Source organism: Dromaius novaehollandiae, chromosome 31 (genome assembly GCF_036370855.1).
Source record: "Dromaius novaehollandiae isolate bDroNov1 chromosome 31, bDroNov1.hap1, whole genome shotgun sequence".
NCBI classification, from domain to species: domain Eukaryota; kingdom Metazoa; phylum Chordata; class Aves; order Casuariiformes; family Dromaiidae; genus Dromaius; species Dromaius novaehollandiae.
This window is the reverse complement of record NC_088129.1, coordinates 1,271,777-1,289,053: the sequence shown is the minus strand read 5'-3', so window position 1 is coordinate 1,289,053 and position 17,277 is coordinate 1,271,777. Positions and strand designations below refer to the sequence as shown.

The 17,277-nt window shown below is 57.8% G+C and overlaps 2 protein-coding genes across 4 annotated transcripts in view; one reads left to right on the top strand and one right to left on the bottom strand.

The window, feature by feature from the left end:
• The window catches only part of LOC112995596 (deleted in malignant brain tumors 1 protein-like), a 58,842-nt gene extending 42,753 nt beyond the window's left edge, over nucleotides 1–16,089 (top strand). Inside the window, exons 17-27 of one of the 3 annotated variants that reach the window (XM_064499560.1) lie at nucleotides 265–588; nucleotides 871–1,185; nucleotides 2,375–2,698; nucleotides 3,888–4,211; nucleotides 5,401–5,724; nucleotides 6,006–6,320; nucleotides 7,628–7,942; nucleotides 8,745–9,059; nucleotides 10,086–10,400; nucleotides 14,804–14,950; nucleotides 15,378–16,089. In XM_064499560.1, the coding sequence (XP_064355630.1) occupies nucleotides 265–588; nucleotides 871–1,185; nucleotides 2,375–2,698; nucleotides 3,888–4,211; nucleotides 5,401–5,724; nucleotides 6,006–6,320; nucleotides 7,628–7,942; nucleotides 8,745–9,059; nucleotides 10,086–10,400; nucleotides 14,804–14,950; nucleotides 15,378–15,577 (3,218 nt within the window). In that variant the 3' untranslated portion in view covers nucleotides 15,578–16,089. Of the gene's footprint in view, nucleotides 1–264; nucleotides 589–870; nucleotides 1,186–2,374; nucleotides 2,699–3,887; nucleotides 4,212–5,400; nucleotides 5,725–6,005; nucleotides 6,321–7,627; nucleotides 7,943–8,744; nucleotides 9,060–10,085; nucleotides 10,401–12,052; nucleotides 12,658–14,803; nucleotides 14,951–15,377 lie in introns of those variants that run through there. The other 2 variants (XM_064499559.1, XM_064499561.1) reach the window with 2 other exon arrangements.
• Nucleotides 1–17,277, bottom strand: part of LOC112993749 (deleted in malignant brain tumors 1 protein-like) — a 231,267-nt gene that overhangs the window by 91,718 nt on the left and 122,272 nt on the right. The window lies entirely within an intron of this gene.

The following is a 17,277-nucleotide window of genomic DNA, read 5'->3' as shown; positions in this document are numbered from 1 at the left end:
GCTCGGGCCGTTGTCTGCCTGCCTTTACACCATGCTTGTGGGCATGGAGCAGAAGCAGGACAGAGCTCCCCGGGTCAGAAAGATGCTCTCGGCCTTCCCGCTTTGCCCCAGCACATCGGCCCAGCGGGGCAGCTTGCAGCCAGCAAGGCAGCTCTCCAATAGCCTTCCAGCCCGAGTGCCTAGGGCTTTGCAGGGGGAGATGTGGGTGTGCCGAGCCCTGAGGATGTGTCCCCACGGCGGTGCTGGGCACGTTGGCATTTGCAGGAACAGCCGAGCCGGCTCGCCTGCGCCTGGTAAATGGCCCCAGTGGCTGTGCTGGGCGAGTGGAGGTGCAGCACGGCCAGGAGTGGGGCACGGTGTGCGACGACCTCTGGAACCTGGACAACGCTGCGGTGGTGTGCCGGCAGCTGGGCTGCGGGGAGGCCACATCCGCCCCCGGCTCGGCGCACTTTGGGCCAGGCACTGGGCGCATCTGGCTGGACAACGTCAACTGCACGGGGAGCGAGAATGCCCTGTCCGCGTGCAGGGCCGGGCCCTGGGGAGAGCATAACTGCAACCATGGCGAAGATGCCGGCGTGGTGTGCTTGGGTAAGCTCTGCTGCCGTCCCATGGGCAGGGGCACGAGGGAAACTGCGCTGCAAGCACAGCTCTCAGGGAGCCTGCAAGAGCGTGAGCTGAGCTCTGGGGCCGCGCTGTGGCTTCCTCGCAGCCACGCTGACAGGTCCCCAGCGGCACCCCGAGGCTGGGGCGGGCTCTCAACTGCAGCCACACAGGCCATTGCCGCCTGCGTCCCAGGGCGTAAAGCAAGGAAGCCTGCAGCTCTCCGGGCGTGTGTATGCACTGGGGGGTTTCTCTCCTTTGCCACTGCAGAGCCGTCTGTGCTCCGCCTGGTCAACGGCTCCGGGCGCTGCTCGGGGAGAGTGGAGGTGCTGCACGAGGAGCGCTGGGGCAGCGTCTGCGATGACAGCTGGGGTCTCGAGGAGGCGCGAGTGGTGTGCCGGCAGCTGGGCTGCGGGACAGCGCTGTCCGCCCCCGGCTCGGCGCACTTTGGGCGAGCATCGGGACAAATCTGGCTGGATGACGTGAACTGCGTGGGCACGGAGGACGCCCTGTCCACGTGTGAAGCCAAGCCCTGGGGAGAGCATAACTGCAACCACGGAGAAGACGCTGGTGTGGTGTGCTCAGGTAACGCGGGCTGGGTCTCAGCTAGCACTCGGGGCTCTGTTGCATTGGGTGGGTGTTGGAGACGGTAGGATCAGGGTGCTGCGTGTGGGTGGGGACTGGTTCGCAGCACCATGGCACGTTTCCCTGTCAATCCTGCACGATGATGGTCTGGGCTGGGGGCACAGGTCAGGGAGTGCAAGAAGTGGGCTTGTGCCCTGCGTTGGGGTGTGCAGCCCTGAGAGGCAGAGAGCCAGCCCTGCTCCCAGCGCACAGTGCTACGCTGGGCTCTGCAAGGCGAGGGCAGCGTGCAGGCCCAGGGCGACGTGGGCAGCTTGTCAGCTCGTTCACCAGCTCGGCCCCTTCTCCGTGTCCCGCTGGCTGCCCAAGGAGGCAGCTTGCAGGCGGGGAAAGGCTGCTTGGAAATGGTGGCCAAGAGAGGAGGCAGAAGCACTTGGGCGTTGGAAGCAGGGCCGTTTCCCGCCGGCCTTGTGTGCGGTGTCAGCAGGGCCAGCGCTGGCTGCAGCCGCCTGGGGCATGGTCCAGGCTGCTGCACTGGGCGAGGACAGGAGCTTTGCGGGGCGGGCTGGGAGCAGCGTGTGTGCCGAGGGCTGGGGCTTTGCAGGGCTGCAGCACTGGTGTGCCTGCAGGTGGGCAGCGGCTCAGCTGCGCTACCCTCCGCTCAGCTGCCTTTGGCCTTGGGTCTGAGGCTGCGGCTTGGGGGCCGCTCTGTGCTCGGGGGTGGGTGCTGGCCTCTGCCAGAGCAGGGCCATGGCCAGCAGGTGCCCGCACCGAGTCCCGGGAAGAGGCAGTGGTGGTGTGCTCAGCGCCCCCGTGTCCTGGCCTTGCAGCCAAAGGAGTCTGTGCTGGGGCCTCCGCCCAGACACACGGATGCCCTGGGATGGAGAGCAGGAGCGCAAGGGAAAGGTGTGCCTTTCCCAGGCAGGCTGCTCGGGCCGTTGTCTGCCTGCCTTTACACCATGCTTGTGGGCATGGAGCAGAAGCAGGACAGAGCTCCCCGGGTCAGAAAGATGCTCTCGGCCTTCCCGCTTTGCCCCAGCACATCGGCCCAGCGGGGCAGCTTGCAGCCAGCAAGGCAGCTCTCCAATAGCCTTCCAGCCCGAGTGCCTAGGGCTTTGCAGGGGGAGATGTGGCTGTGCCGAGCCCTGAGGATGTGTCCCCACGGCGGTGCTGGGCACGTTGGCATTTGCAGGAACAGCCGAGCCGGCTCGCCTGCGCCTGGTAAATGGCCCCAGTGGCTGTGCTGGGCGAGTGGAGGTGCAGCACGGCCAGGAGTGGGGCACGGTGTGCGACGACCTCTGGAACCTGGACAACGCTGCGGTGGTGTGCCGGCAGCTGGGCTGCGGGGAGGCCACATCCGCCCCCGGCTCGGCGCACTTTGGGCCAGGCACTGGGCGCATCTGGCTGGACAACGTCAACTGCACGGGGAGCGAGAATGCCCTGTCCGCGTGCAGGGCCGGGCCCTGGGGAGAGCATAACTGCAACCACGGAGAAGACGCTGGTGTGGTGTGCTCAGGTAACGTGGGCTGGGTCTCAGCTAGCACTCGGGGCTCTGTTGCATTGGGTGGGCGTTGGAGACGGTAGGATCAGGGTGCCGTGTGTGGGTGCGGCCTGGTTCGCAGCACCATGGCACGTTTCCCTGTCAATCCTGCACGATGATGGTCTGGGCTGGGGGCACAGGTCAGGGAGTGCAAGAAGTGGGCTTGTGCCCTGCGTTGGGGTGTGCAGCCCTGAGAGGCAGAGAGCCAGCCCTGCTCCCAGCGCACAGTGCTACGCTGGGCTCTCCAAGGCGAGGGCAGCGTGCAGGCCCAGGGCGACGTGGGCAGCTTGTCAGCTCGTTCACCAGCTCGGCCCCTTCTCCGTGTCCCGCTGGCTGCCCAAGGAGGCAGCTTGCAGGCGGGGAAAGGCTGCTTGGAAATGGTGGCCAAGAGAGGAGGCAGAAGCACTTGGGCGTTGGAAGCAGGGCCGTTTCCCGCCGGCCTTGTGTGCGGTGTCAGCAGGGCCAGCGCTGGCTGCAGCCGCCTGGGGCATGGTCCAGGCTGCTGCACTGGGCGAGGACAGGAGCTTTGCGGGGCGGGCTGGGAGCAGCGTGTGTGCCGAGGGCTGGGGCTTTGCAGGGCTGCAGCACTGGTGTGCCTGCAGGTGGGCAGCGGCTCAGCTGCGCTACCCTCCGCTCAGCTGCCTTTGGCCTTGGGTCTGAGGCTGCGGCTTGGGGGCCGCTCTGTGCTCGGGGGTGGGTGCTGGCCTCTGCCAGAGCAGGGCCATGGCCAGCAGGTGCCCGCACCGAGTCCCGGGAAGAGGCAGTGGTGGTGTGCTCAGCGCCCCCGTGTCCTGGCCTTGCAGCCAAAGGAGTCTGTGCTGGGGCCTCCGCCCAGACACACGGATGCCCTGGGATGGAGAGCAGGAGCGCAAGGGAAAGGTGTGCCTTTCCCAGGCAGGCTGCTCGGGCCGTTGTCTGCCTGCCTTTACACCATGCTTGTGGGCATGGAGCAGAAGCAGGACAGAGCTCCCCGGGTCAGAAAGATGCTCTCGGCCTTCCCGCTTTGCCCCAGCACATCGGCCCAGCGGGGCAGCTTGCAGCCAGCAAGGCAGTTCTCCAATAGCCTTCCAGCCCGAGTGCCTAGGGCTTTGCAGGGGGAGATGTGGCTGTGCCGAGCCCTGAGGATGTGTCCCCACGGCAGTGCTGGGCACGTTGGCATTTGCAGGAACAGCCGAGCCGGCTCGCCTGCGCCTGGTAAATGGCCCCAGTGGCTGTGCTGGGCGAGTGGAGGTGCAGCACGGCCAGGAGTGGGGCACGGTGTGCGACGACCTCTGGAACCTGGACAACGCTGCGGTGGTGTGCCGGCAGCTGGGCTGCGGGGAGGCCACATCCGCCCCCGGCTCGGCGCACTTTGGGCCAGGCACTGGGCGCATCTGGCTGGATAACGTCAACTGCACGGGGAGCGAGAATGCCCTGTCCGCGTGCAGGGCCGGGCCCTGGGGAGAGCATAACTGCAACCACGGAGAAGACGCTGGTGTGGTGTGCTCAGGTAACGCGGGCTGGGTCTCAGCTAGCACTCGGGGCTCTGTTGCATTGGGTGGGCGTTGGAGACGGTAGGATCAGGGTGCTGCGTGTGGGTGGGGACTGGTTCGCAGCACCATGGCACGTTTCCCTGTCAATCCTGCACGATGATGGTCTGGGCTGGGGGCACAGGTCAGGGAGTGCAAGAAGTGGGCTTGTGCCCTGCGTTGGGGTGTGCAGCCCTGAGAGGCAGAGAGCCAGCCCTGCTCCCAGCGCACAGTGCTACGCTGGGCTCTGCAAGGCGAGGGCAGCGTGCAGGCCCAGGGCGACGTGGGCAGCTTGTCAGCTCGTTCACCAGCTCGGCCCCTTCTCCGTGTCCCGCTGGCTGCCCAAGGAGGCAGCTTGCAGGCGGGGAAAGGCTGCTTGGAAATGGTGGCCAAGAGAGGAGGCAGAAGCACTTGGGCGTTGGAAGCAGGGCCGTTTCCCGCCGGCCTTGTGTGCGGTGTCAGCAGGGCCAGCGCTGGCTGCAGCCGCCTGGGGCATGGTCCAGGCTGCTGCACTGGGCGAGGACAGGAGCTTTGCGGGGCGGGCTGGGAGCAGCGTGTGTGCCGAGGGCTGGGGCTTTGCAGGGCTGCAGCACTGGTGTGCCTGCAGGTGGGCAGCGGCTCAGCTGCGCTACCCTCCGCTCAGCTGCCTTTGGCCTTGGGTCTGAGGCTGCGGCTTGGGGGCCGCTCTGTGCTCGGGGGTGGGTGCTGGCCTCTGCCAGAGCAGGGCCATGGCCAGCAGGTGCCCGCACCGAGTCCCGGGAAGAGGCAGTGGTGGTGTGCTCAGCGCCCCCGTGTCCTGGCCTTGCAGCCAAAGGAGTCTGTGCTGGGGCCTCCGCCCAGACACACGGATGCCCTGGGATGGAGAGCAGGAGCGCAAGGGAAAGGTGTGCCTTTCCCAGGCAGGCTGCTCGGGCCGTTGTCTGCCTGCCTTTACACCATGCTTGTGGGCATGGAGCAGAAGCAGGACAGAGCTCCCCGGGTCAGAAAGATGCTCTCGGCCTTCCCGCTTTGCCCCAGCACATCGGCCCAGCGGGGCAGCTTGCAGCCAGCAAGGCAGCTCTCCAATAGCCTTCCAGCCCGAGTGCCTAGGGCTTTGCAGGGGGAGATGTGGGTGTGCCGAGCCCTGAGGATGTGTCCCCACGGCGGTGCTGGGCACGTTGGCATTTGCAGGAACAGCCGAGCCGGCTCGCCTGCGCCTGGTAAATGGCCCCAGTGGCTGTGCTGGGCGAGTGGAGGTGCAGCACGGCCAGGAGTGGGGCACGGTGTGCGACGACCTCTGGAACCTGGACAACGCTGCGGTGGTGTGCCGGCAGCTGGGCTGCGGGGAGGCCACATCCGCCCCCGGCTCGGCGCACTTTGGGCCAGGCACCGGGCGCATCTGGCTGGATAACGTCAACTGCACGGGGAGTGAGAATGCCCTGTCCGCGTGCAGGGCCGGGCCCTGGGGAGAGCATAACTGCAACCATGGCGAAGATGCCGGCGTGGTGTGCTTGGGTAAGCTCTGCTGCCGTCCCATGGGCAGGGGCACGAGGGAAACTGCGCTGCAAGCACAGCTCTCAGGGAGCCTGCAAGAGCGTGAGCTGAGCTCTGGGGCCGCGCTGTGGCTTCCTCGCAGCCACGCTGACAGGTCCCAGCGGCACCCCGAGGCTGGGGCGGGCTCTCAACTGCAGCCACACAGGCCATTGCCGCCTGCGTCCCAGGGCGTAAAGCAAGGAAGCCTGCAGCTCTCCGGGTGTGTGTATGCACTGGGGGGTTTCTCTCCTTTGCCACTGCAGAGCCGTCTGTGCTCCGCCTGGTCAACGGCTCCGGGCGCTGCTCGGGGAGAGTGGAGGTGCTGCACGAGGAGCGCTGGGGCAGCGTCTGCGATGACAGCTGGGGTCTCGAGGAGGCGCGAGTGGTGTGCCGGCAGCTGGGCTGCGGGACAGCGCTGTCCGCCCCCGGCTCGGCGCACTTTGGGCGAGCATCGGGACAAATCTGGCTGGATGACGTGAACTGCGTGGGCACGGAGGACGCCCTGTCCACGTGTGAAGCCAAGCCCTGGGGAGAGCATAACTGCAACCACGGAGAAGACGCTGGTGTGGTGTGCTCAGGTAACGCGGGCTGGGTCTCAGCTAGCACTCGGGGCTCTGTTGCATTGGGTGGGCGTTGGAGACGGTAGGATCAGGGTGCCGTGTGTGGGCGCAGCCTGGTGCGCGGCGCCAGGGCACGTTTCCCTGTCATTCCTGCACGATGACGGTCTGGGCTGGGGGCACAGGTCAGGGAGTGCAAGAAGTGGGCTTGTGCCCTGCGTTGGGGTGTGCAGCCCTGAGAGGCAGCGAGCCAGCCCTGCTCCCAGCGCACAGTGCTACGCTGGGCTCTCCAAGGCGAGGGCAGCGTGCAGGCCCAGGGTGATGTGGGCAGCTTGTCAGCTCGTTCACCAGCTCGGCCCCTTCTCTGTGTCCCGCTGGCTGCCCAAGGAGGCAGCTTGCAGGCGGGGAAAGGCTGCTTGGAAATGGTGGCCAAGAGAGGAGGCAGAAGCACTTGGGCGTTGGAAGCAGGGCCGTTTCCCGCTGGCCTTGTGTGCGGTGTCAGCAGGGCCAGCGCTGGCTGCAGCCGCCTGGGGCATGGTCCAGGCTGCTGCACTGGGCGAGGACAGGAGCTTTGCGGGGTGTGGTTGGAGCCCGGTGTCCCTCAGAGCATTGAGTGCTGGTCTCTGGGCAAGGCATCTGGCAAGGAGGCAAAGGTGCCCTGCCCTTTGGAGCAGCAACTCTCCGCTGCCAGGCGCGTTGGGGAGCCACGGCTTTTGAGGGGTGTGGTTGGGAGGGTGGCAGTCCCCATCTGCACAGCCATTGTGGTGCCCAGAAGGGTTGCTGCAGCCAGGTGTCACAGCAGAGACGGTGGCAAGAGAAGCAAGGCTCTGGCCGGCTTGCCCTCCCCAGGCACCACAGGCAGGTCTGCGCTGAGGGGTGCGTGCGGAGCCAAAATCCTGGCCAGCCGCACTCACCCTGACATCGTGCCAGGGGGTGCCGAGGCGGGTGTGGCTGTGCCATGTGCTGTGCGGTCCCTGCCTCTCAAAGGCCCCCAGCGCCTTGCAACGGGGCGGTAGGCAGCTCGGAGCCTACAGTATGTGGAGCTGAGCATCAGGGGCCCAAGGGTGCTGGCCCCGTCGTAATGCGGGGTAGAGCTAGGAGCAGCCCTTCTTCTGGGCCCACCCAAGCTGCTGCCAGAAATGCCTGCTCCTCCACCAGGCTGCATGGGCCTGTCCTGAGCATCTGCCTGCATTTGTACCCTGCTCATCTTCTAGTGCACGTCCCAGGTGTTGGGGGGGAGCTGCATTGGTCAGCACGGGAGGAGGAGGAAGAAGGAAACCTCTGTGGCAGCTGGGTCACCTCGGCCTTTGCATGTGTGCTTCCTGCAGAGCCGAGCGAGGTGCGGCTGGTGAACGGCTCCGGGCGCTGCTTGGGGAGAGTGGAGGTGCTGCACGAGGAGCGCTGGGGCAGTGTCTGTGATGATGGCTGGGACCTGATGGATGCAGAGGTGGTGTGCCGGCAGCTGGGCTGCGGGACAGCACTGTCTGCGCCTGGCTCGGCTCACTTTGGCCAAGGGCACGATCCCATCTGGCTGGATGGAGTGAGCTGCACCGGGACTGAAGGGGCCCTCTCCGAGTGCTCAGCCGGGCCCTGGGGTGTCCATACTTGCAGTCACACTGAAGATGCTGCTGTGGTGTGCTCAGGTAACCTGCAGTTGTGTCCTTGCAGTTCAAGGAAAAGGGGACCATTGCTGCTCGGGTGGGTCTGCACTTTCTACAGGGATGTCTTTTCTCTCTGTGCTTCTCCTGAACTTCTTGCAAGAGTTATGGCGTGCAGGGCTCTTCTGCATGGAGAGGTTGTCTTCTTCCTCTCTTCCCCATGAGTGTCTTTGGGAGCATAAGGGAGATCAGTTCTGGGGCAACAACCCTAGGACTCTGGTGCCTGAGGATTTGGGCCACATACTAGATGAATTCCCAGCGCTGATGCGCTGCTGTCCTTGCTGCTCCAGAGCATTGGCTGTGGCCTGGGAGAAAGGAGCCCCGAGGCAGGGAGTTCCTCACCCCAACTGGCATGCTGGAGACCTTTGTCCCTCTGGACCCTTCTGTTGCACCAAGGGGGAATGCAGACCTGCTGCCTCCAGAGAGCTCTGCTCCTTGCCAGGGTCTTATGGGGCAGGAGGTTATGTGGGAGCTCATCTCACACAATGAAAGGGCATGGTCCTGTGTACATGCATCAAGCATCTTCTGAGAATGACCTGAAATGCACTACAGACAGGCCCATGCCTCTCTGCTGATGGTTAAGGGGACATTAACAGAGCCCCTGGCTTGGAGAGCTCCCTGCAAGATGCCTGCAGATGCGTCAGACACTGAACCCTACTTTTGGAATGCTCTGGCCATGGAAGGATGTCCCTTCTCCTCAGGGCATCCTCATGGTCAGAGACGCCAGGCCTGGCTGTGTACATCTGTGAGTGTGTCCCTGTATGCTCCAGTGCCTTTCCCATTTCAGATCCCACTGAGGTGCGGCTGGTGAACGGCTCCAGGCGCTGCTCAGGAAGGGTGGAGGTGCTGCACGAGCAGCGCTGGGGCAGCGTCTGTGATGACAGCTGGGACCTGCTGGATGCAGAGGTGGTGTGCTGGCAGCTGGGTTGTGGGGCTGCACTGTCTGCCCCCGGCTCAGCTCACTTTGGGCAGGGATATGGTCCCTTCTGGCTGGACAGAGTTCACTGCACAGGGAGGGAAGCTGCCCTCTCCGAATGCCGTGCCGAGTCTTGGGGAGCTCGCAACTGCAGCCGCGGGCAGGAAGCCAGCGTTGTGTGTGCAGGTAACCCTCCTCTGTGTCATTTCCCTGCATTTCTGAGGGGTGCCGGCCAGGAAGGGCCAAGGTGGCAGTTCAGCAGTGGGTGCTGCCAGCTGCTCCTGGCCACTGCTGACCTCCCCATGCCAGCGCAGTGCAGCACACCTCCTGTATACCACATCCTTCACCACCCTGGGAGAACAGGGCTGGGTGTGGTGTCAAACCACCTTCCCAGGGCAGAAGCAGTGGCTCCGGAGGGGTTTATACCCAGAGGCAGTCCGTGCTCTGGGGAGTGCCCAGTACTGAGCCTCATGCACAGGGTCCCGTCCCTGGGATTTTGCTGTCTGTAGCTGGGCCCAGCTGGACAGTGTTCAGTACCCATGCAGGGAACTGGTGGTTGCAGAGTCGGTCTGGTCTGGTCTGGTCTGGTCCTACTCCAATTGGTGCAATGCATATTGCCCTGGAGGGGCCTGTTTCCCTCCCATGGTGGTGGAAAGAGCCCAGACAAATTGCCAGATGCCGATTTTCTTTCCCTCTCCCCACTCTCCTGGGCTGGGCTATTTCTCCTGAGTGTCTTGGAGATGTCTTTGCATGTTCTGCTCCCTAATGAGCACATTTACCCCATCCTTCTTCTTGTCTATCACCTTCAGGGCAGTGAGTGCACTTTATGCAGCTAGTCCATGGATAGCATTCACTGCACACATTGCCCTGCACACAGCTACCACCTCTCGCTGCTGGTGCCCTTTGGTTGCTCCCCCAGTGCAGCCATAGGCACACACAGGAGGTTATTTGGCATTGTTGGGATAGAGAGGACTTCAGTCCAGGATGGACAGTCCTCTCCCTCAATTTTTGTCCGGCATGGCTCACCAAGATTCCTTATGTGCCTTTCCTCTTCCAGGAGAGCAGGCTGTTAGCAAGGCTGGTCTCTCCATGTGGATCTGGTCCTTCCGGAAGGCTTGTGGCTTTGGCAGTAGTTATCTCCCAAGGGTCCATCCTGATCAGATGCTCAGGAACATCTCCAGTGCTTTATCTCTTCTTTTTCCCCCGTTTCAGAGCCACCTCCCCTCCGGCTGGTGAATGGCTCCAGTCCCTGCGTGGGGAGAGTTGAGGTGCTGCACAACCAGACATGGGGCAGCATGTGTGCTGAGAGCTGGGACATGCAGGATGCAGAAGTGCTGTGCCGGGAGGTGGGCTGCGGGCTGGCACTCTCAGCTCCCAGCAAGGCTGACTTTGGACAAGGACAGGGTCCCATCTGGCTGGTGAACATCAGTTGCTCAGGGACAGAAGCCACGCTCTCTGAGTGTCTGGGCACGCCATGGGAAGTCCAGCCATGCCATCAGAGAGACGCTGTCAGTGTCGAGTGCTCAGGTAACTTTCTCTGGTGTGAACTCCTTACCAGGCTGTGATCAATGGTGTGACAGAGGGTGGAGCATTGTGATCAGGGAGGGGGCCTCTCTCCCCTTTGAGTCTCTACTGACCTCATGCCGAGAGAAGAGGCAGCAGGTTAGTGCTTCAAAGGGGGCCAACACTGCACTAGGAGCCGTAGTGCAGCATGTGAGGGCTACCCAAAGGAACCTGGTCCCCTGTGGTCATCTACAAGGGAGCTATCACCTCTGTGCCCAGGTGCTGGTGTGGAGTCAGAGCGGAGGTATGTGCCACACAACACAGGGTCTGTGCAGAGTCCTCACTCCACAGTCAGAAATGGCTGTTGATTTTGCTGGGGACAACTGGGCAATCCACTGTGATGAGGAACGGGGGGCTCAGCTGGATCAGCCAGGCCAGGCATGGTCGCATCTCTGAGGCCAGGTTGTTGTTGCAGGCTCTGAGTGTGATGGATAGGGGCTGTCAACCTGTGCGTGGTGCCTTACGCCATTCCTAAGGCAGAACGGAACAACGTTGAGCCACAACTCTCCACCTGGCATAGCGCAAAGCAGAAACAGTATTCCGTCACCAGTGCATAGAGAAAATCAGTCAAGCACAGTGATCTTAGAGACACTAATGATGGTGGAAGATGTCCCTAAGTCACAAAATAGTATCAGTATTTAAAAACAGTTCTATATAGCTGCCAAGGTGTTGCACTGAGGAGCATGTCAAATGTCATTTGATGAATATCCCAGACACAGCCTTGATATGGTTGACTCTGGAGTCATATCCTTCTGGGTCAGCAGGTGGAAGTCAGGCTGGATATTCTAAAATGTCACTACATGCCTGTGTTTGGTCTGGGAGAAGGCCTACAGGGAGGATTTGCAAAACAGTCACATGGAGTTTGCCTTCTCTGCATGGAATTTGAGTTAGTTTCTCAAATGCCACATCCAGGCAAATGTTTTACGAGGGTACTTGCAGCAGTCTGAGCATTTATGTGGTGTAGCTGCATGCCGGATTGCTGCAATCAAAAGCAAACCCACAAAGACATTAATCCTGCAAATCAGATTGGTCACTGGGGGAAAAGAAGGAAAAGTTCAATCTTATCATTTGAGTTTTCTTCTACTATGCTGCAAATAAGGCAGTCTGATCTTTGCTTGAGTGTCTTACATGCAAAACTTTTGGAGCTATTGCTCACTGTTTGGTAAATTGAATAGGAGGAGTGTTATCTCTAAAGAGCCCTTGACCATAACCCTGCTTTAAATGGCCAGAACTGAACAACACCCCCTGAGTCAGCAGTTTGCGGTGTTCAACAGATGGTTTCTGAACAGTCATTTTCATCAGAGTCCTTAAACAGAGATGTCAACAAAATCCTGCCTCTTTATGTTCAGGGGACAGGCAGAAAAAGGGAAAAGACATCACAAAAGACTTCTTTTCACTATCAGATCCTACTGGATACGGGATACTTTCTCATTTCCTCTTATTGGCATTGCTAGACTTCTGTTGTTTATTTCTCAGCCATCCACCCAGAACATGACTGCACTTTCAAGCAACAAACTGGGTTTGTCTGGAAGCTCTCAGATGTGTAAGGGAAGGTGGCTATTCCTGCAGCATCAGCGCTGTCCAGATGCTTTACCTTCCGCGTTTGCTCATTTCAGAACCACCTCCCCTTCGGCTGGTAAATGGCTCCAGTCGCTGCTCGGGGAGAGTCGAAGTGCTGCACAACCAGCGATGGGGCAGCGTGTGCGGCAATGGCTGGGACATGCAGGATGCAGAAGTGGTGTGCCGGCAGCTGGGATGTGGGTTGGCACTGTCAGCCCCAGGATCAGCTAAGTTTGGGCAAGGACATGACCCCATCTGGCTGGATGATGTGAATTGCTCTGGGACAGAAGCTGCCCTGTCTAAGTGCAGGTCCCAGCCATGGGGACAGCATGATTGTACCCATGGAGAAGACGCTGGTGTCATGTGCTCAGGTTATCCTTGTCCCTATCACTTCCCTGTGGCTGGAGTACTTCTAGATATTTTTTGGCATTTTCCTATCACATGCTGCCCTAATCCTTCCCCCTTGCAATATTGGTTCCTTACAGCAGAATGGTAAATGTGATTACAGATGCCTGGATTTAGGGTCAAAGTCAGACCTGTTGAGAAGGATTTGATTCTGGTATAACTTTCCTGAGAATAATACTCGTAGCCATTTCCAGCATGGTGACTTCAGGGATTTAATTTAATTGCTTAAATATAGGCTTAATTCAGGTACATAAAAGCAGCTTTCTAGTGTCACTGGAAATTCCCTAAGATAACTGCCTCATCTCTAGCTGACACTCCCAAAGGTGTAATTTTCCTGGATAGCCTAGAACACAGCAAATAACACTAAATGCCTACATTTGGCCTCCTGAATCTCACCCCATGTACCCCATCTCTCACCTGCATGTACCCCATGTACAGTTAGGGGAAGATCAGTAGCTCTCTAAGCCTGTTGATTCAGCCAAATCTCCTGGTGAGGCTGCCTAAACATAGATATCTATTTCCATTTGGGATGCCTGAGATACCCTGCCCAGTGTCCAGATGTCTCTCCGAGTGAGTGTAGATTTCCCATAGTTCTGTCACAACTGCAAAGCCTATGCAGATGTCTTGGACACCATGGGGTGCTTGAAATGTTTTGGCAATTGAATTCCACCGTTGAAGAAAATGAGAGCTTACACATCTACTTCACATGCAATCATCTGTATGTGACACGGCAACTTCAGGTGTCCTAATCTATGTGCTGGATCCTACCACTAGATAGGGTGAGATTCAAGGTAGATAGGGGAGGGCTGAGGTGCTGCACAACCAGCGGTGGGGCAGCATGTGTGGCAATGGCTGGGACATGTGCGATGCAGAAGTGGTGTGCTGGCTGCTGGGCTGTGGGACTGCAATATCTGCCGCCAGCTTAGCTCACTTTGGGCAAGGACATGACCCCATCTGGCTGGATGGGGTTGACTGTGCAGGGACAGAAACCTGCCTCCCTGAGTGCAGACCCAGTCCATGGGGACTGCATAGCTGATTCCACGGAGATGATGCAGGTGTTGTATGTTCAAGTAAACCATTTGCATGTCCGTGGTGGAAAGCTGTCATGTATTCATCAGTCATGCAACTGACGTGGGTCAGATTATTCTCTTGCCTCTGAGCTCAGTGCCACCATTAAGCTGGGTAGAAGTCCATGGCTGAGTCTGGTGGGAACTCAAGCAGTGAAGCTCTGAGCTGAAGCTTGCACTTCTAACTTCATTTGTCTGGCAAGTCTCAGTGGTTTCTGCTTTCAAGCTGCCTTCATGAATTTCATGCCTTGCAGCCCTTCACACTCTGTCCCAAAATATTCAGTTTTACAGGGAAATGATCTGCCTCTGTTTTGCTCGCATTATGCCTATTGCATTGTCCAATGTTCACAAGGAAATCTTGGATCATTCAAGCTCATGTTTCCAATTTAAAGAATACTAGTGGCTCTGCAAACAAATCATGGGGACAAGACATTATGGAAGCATGTCTCCATGCTGAGTTGATGCCCAAGGGCTGTATCTTAAGTATCAGGGGAATAACAAATCTTCCAGTATCACCTGAGATCATGCTCAGACTACAGTTCAGACGTCAGTGTTGCGTGCTCAGGTAACCCTGCCTTGTGCATATCTTACACTACTGTGCTGTTGCAAGCAGTACAGCACATCCCTTAAGGACTACTTTTTTTTCTCCCAGCTCCTTTCTTCTTGGCTCAGCTCCCCTTACACAGCTGCAGGAGTCCATGGCTATGGGGAACTGACAGCCCAGCACGGATAGACTGGAATGTAGCCTTGTCACCAGGCTGGACGTGCCATAGGTTTAGAAAACAGTGTTTCACCAGCTTGAGAACTGCATACAGTGGGGAGAGTGGTGGGAGACAGAAGTCTGCTCCCATTTTCACCTCTGGCTTCCAAGCTGCTGAAAGAGCTGTGGCTGTGGGATAGATGATGACAGTGGGGGATGAATGCTGAGTGATCTATAATCATCTCAGCATGCTGTGGAGGAGTAAGACTGCAAGGGTTTTTTTTCTCACTGCAATCTGTCCTGTCCCACCCTAGCACAGAGGGGCTGTGTGTGCCATGCAGGGTCACTGTTGGAATATGGTGTCAAACAGAGCTGGCAGCTGGTAGAAAGTTTGTGAGACAGGGAATTGACTACTCTTTAACATGTCTTGTGTCATGGGCACTGCAGGCTGTATTTGAACGGCAACAGCCCAGGGGTGTCATGGGAGAACTCATTTCTGGAGGACAAGAATGAACGTGACTCATGTGCCTGTCAGAGAGCTGAGAAGGGAAAGAGCCTGCAATGCATGGGTGCTTGACTGCAGGGTAGGGAAGCCCAGGGAGGTGCTGAGCTCACAGTCTTGGTCTCTCTGCCAGGCATGGCCATGAGCAGCTCCAGCATCCCACTGCCAATGCCTCTTCTGCTGTGCCTGGTGGCATCACTAGCTCTCGCACTGCTGATCGGGGCTGTCCTGCTCTTGATGAAGAAAGGGCCACAGTCCAGGGTTTTTCTGCACTCAGCAGGTCAGCCTTTACTCTTACTCAGATAGCCATAGAGGATGGGGGGGATCAGGGCTTGTGCAATGTGTGTGGAATGGGGGGAGAGAAGGTGGTGTCTGTCCTGTCTGCTGTATCAGTCTCCTTGCAGTAGAGCCCAGGGCACCCCAGAGCACTGACCACATAATGAATGAGATGGGAGCAGAAGCAACTGTGAAGAGAGGTCACCTGCTTTCTGTGCCCCAGGGCAAACCAGCAGCACAGACAGGGACACAACATGTGCAATGTCCGAGTCCCAGGGCTGTGCAACCCTCTTCCCCTGGTGGATGGCAGATTGCTTTCCTTGCAACAGCCCCATATTAGTGTCTGCAACCCCAGTATTGAGCAGGGACTCTCACAGATCATCCATGGTCTCTGGTGAGTGGGACCCTCTGACATTCTGTCCGCTTTGCAGGTAATGAGCTGGAACTGAATTCCCTGGGAACTCTCTGGATCCAGGGAGGTGGTTATCTTCCAGCCATAGCAGAAGTTGCTGAAGATCCTGGCAAGGAAATGGTCTGGCTGGTGACAACCAAGAGAATAACACTGCCCCAGGATAAACCTGAGGGAGGACAGGAGAAAAATAGCAGCTTCCTCCCAAATACTGCATCGTGAGCAGAGCCTTGGTGAAGATGTGGGCTGCAAGGTCACTTCCCTCTGTCTCTGCCTCTGGTGGTGTGTGCTGGGAGCAACATGTGAAAAGAAGAACTTCAGGTCCCCGATACTTTTAGTATTTGGTAAACCTGTAAAAATAAACTGGCACTTTGTGACATGGTCAGAAGAGCTCTTACTGCCTTTATAATCCAAACGGGGAAAAATCTTAGCTCCAGATCGGATCTCAGTGTTCTTGTTAGGGCTCAGATGCCCTACACCTCCTCTCACCACCACATTCCCCAGATCTGTTCCTTGGGGAGGAGTGAGCTGCACTCTTAGGTGGTGCTGGTTCTGCTCAGTGTGGTGTGCATGGGAACAGGAAACTGTAGTTCAGATTTCACAGATATCTGGGTGTACTGACCTCGTGCACAAGAGGGGCAAAAGACTGAGAGAGTAGAGTCCGAATGGATGCAGCTCTTGGGGCTCTAAAAGCAGAGAGGGTTCTCGTAGGTGCAGATGAGGGCATCTGGATGCAGATAAAAGTCCCAGGGTGTCCCATGAAAGACCATTAGATGCCAGCATTTAGTCATTTAGTATTCAATAAGGAACATTGCACTTCAAAAGGGGTTTGCCTGCTTCTAGAAACCACTTTTGCACAACCATAATACTGTAAGTGATGAGCAAAAGGTTCATGAGAGATTTCCCTCCTGGGCCAGTTTCAGCTACACATTGGGTCACAGCAGCAGGCAGGAAGGAAAGAGTCAAGTGGAGAGGCTGCTGGTGTAGGTGCTATGACAACAAAACTTTCTCTCCAGTGGAGAGTGAGACCTCAGGCATGTGTCAATAAATCTTGCACATGAGTAATATTGTGTGAAGTCTCCTTTGAAATCTTGCAGCAAAAGTTAAATTATGAAACAGTTGAACATGTTGCATGGATTGCTGTTGCCATGTGAAATACATGGGCTGTGATGAAGCAATGGAAAATGTTGTGGGAAATACGGTGTTCTGCCCATAGAGAAAATGAAAGGTCTTGGAGGGAACAGCTCCACTCACTTACCTGACCCAGCCATTTCCAAAGGACAGAACAGTTTTACATTGATAGAGACATACTTTCCTTTCCCTTTGGATAGACCTCTGAACCTTATATGGGATTAGTCAGGCTAAATTGTAGAAAGGAAGGATGGAGGGGCCTCCAGACTATTAGCTGAGAATTAATTTCTATGCTGAAAACCTCAACGATAGTAAGAATACGGGGAAGGGCCCAGAATGAAGTTTGTGCTAAAGCATTTTGCAGCTTAGATGTTGACCTGTGAATTCCCTACATAACAATGAACGATGAGAATCAATGCAATGAGGTGCTCAAAACCCAAGGGTGTATGCAACTTAATCTCAGCAGTCTATTCATAATTGCACAATTTCTGGAACCCCCTTATTCTTTATAGGATACTCTGAGACTACAGAGACTTATGAAGACCACGTCTTATATATGTGTCCTAGTGCAATGGATCAGACTTTGCCAATGTGATTTCAGAATATTGCCTTGGGGATAGACAGACTTCAGCTGGAGGGTGCTGGTTACCATATATAAGGGAACTGTCCCTCAAAACTCCTTATTTAGGTAAAGGAAAGAAGATTTTTTTATCCTCCACAAGCACCCTGGCGTATGTCAGGGTGGAGGTCACCTTTGGACTTCTGCGGTACAAAGCAAATCTTCCAATCTG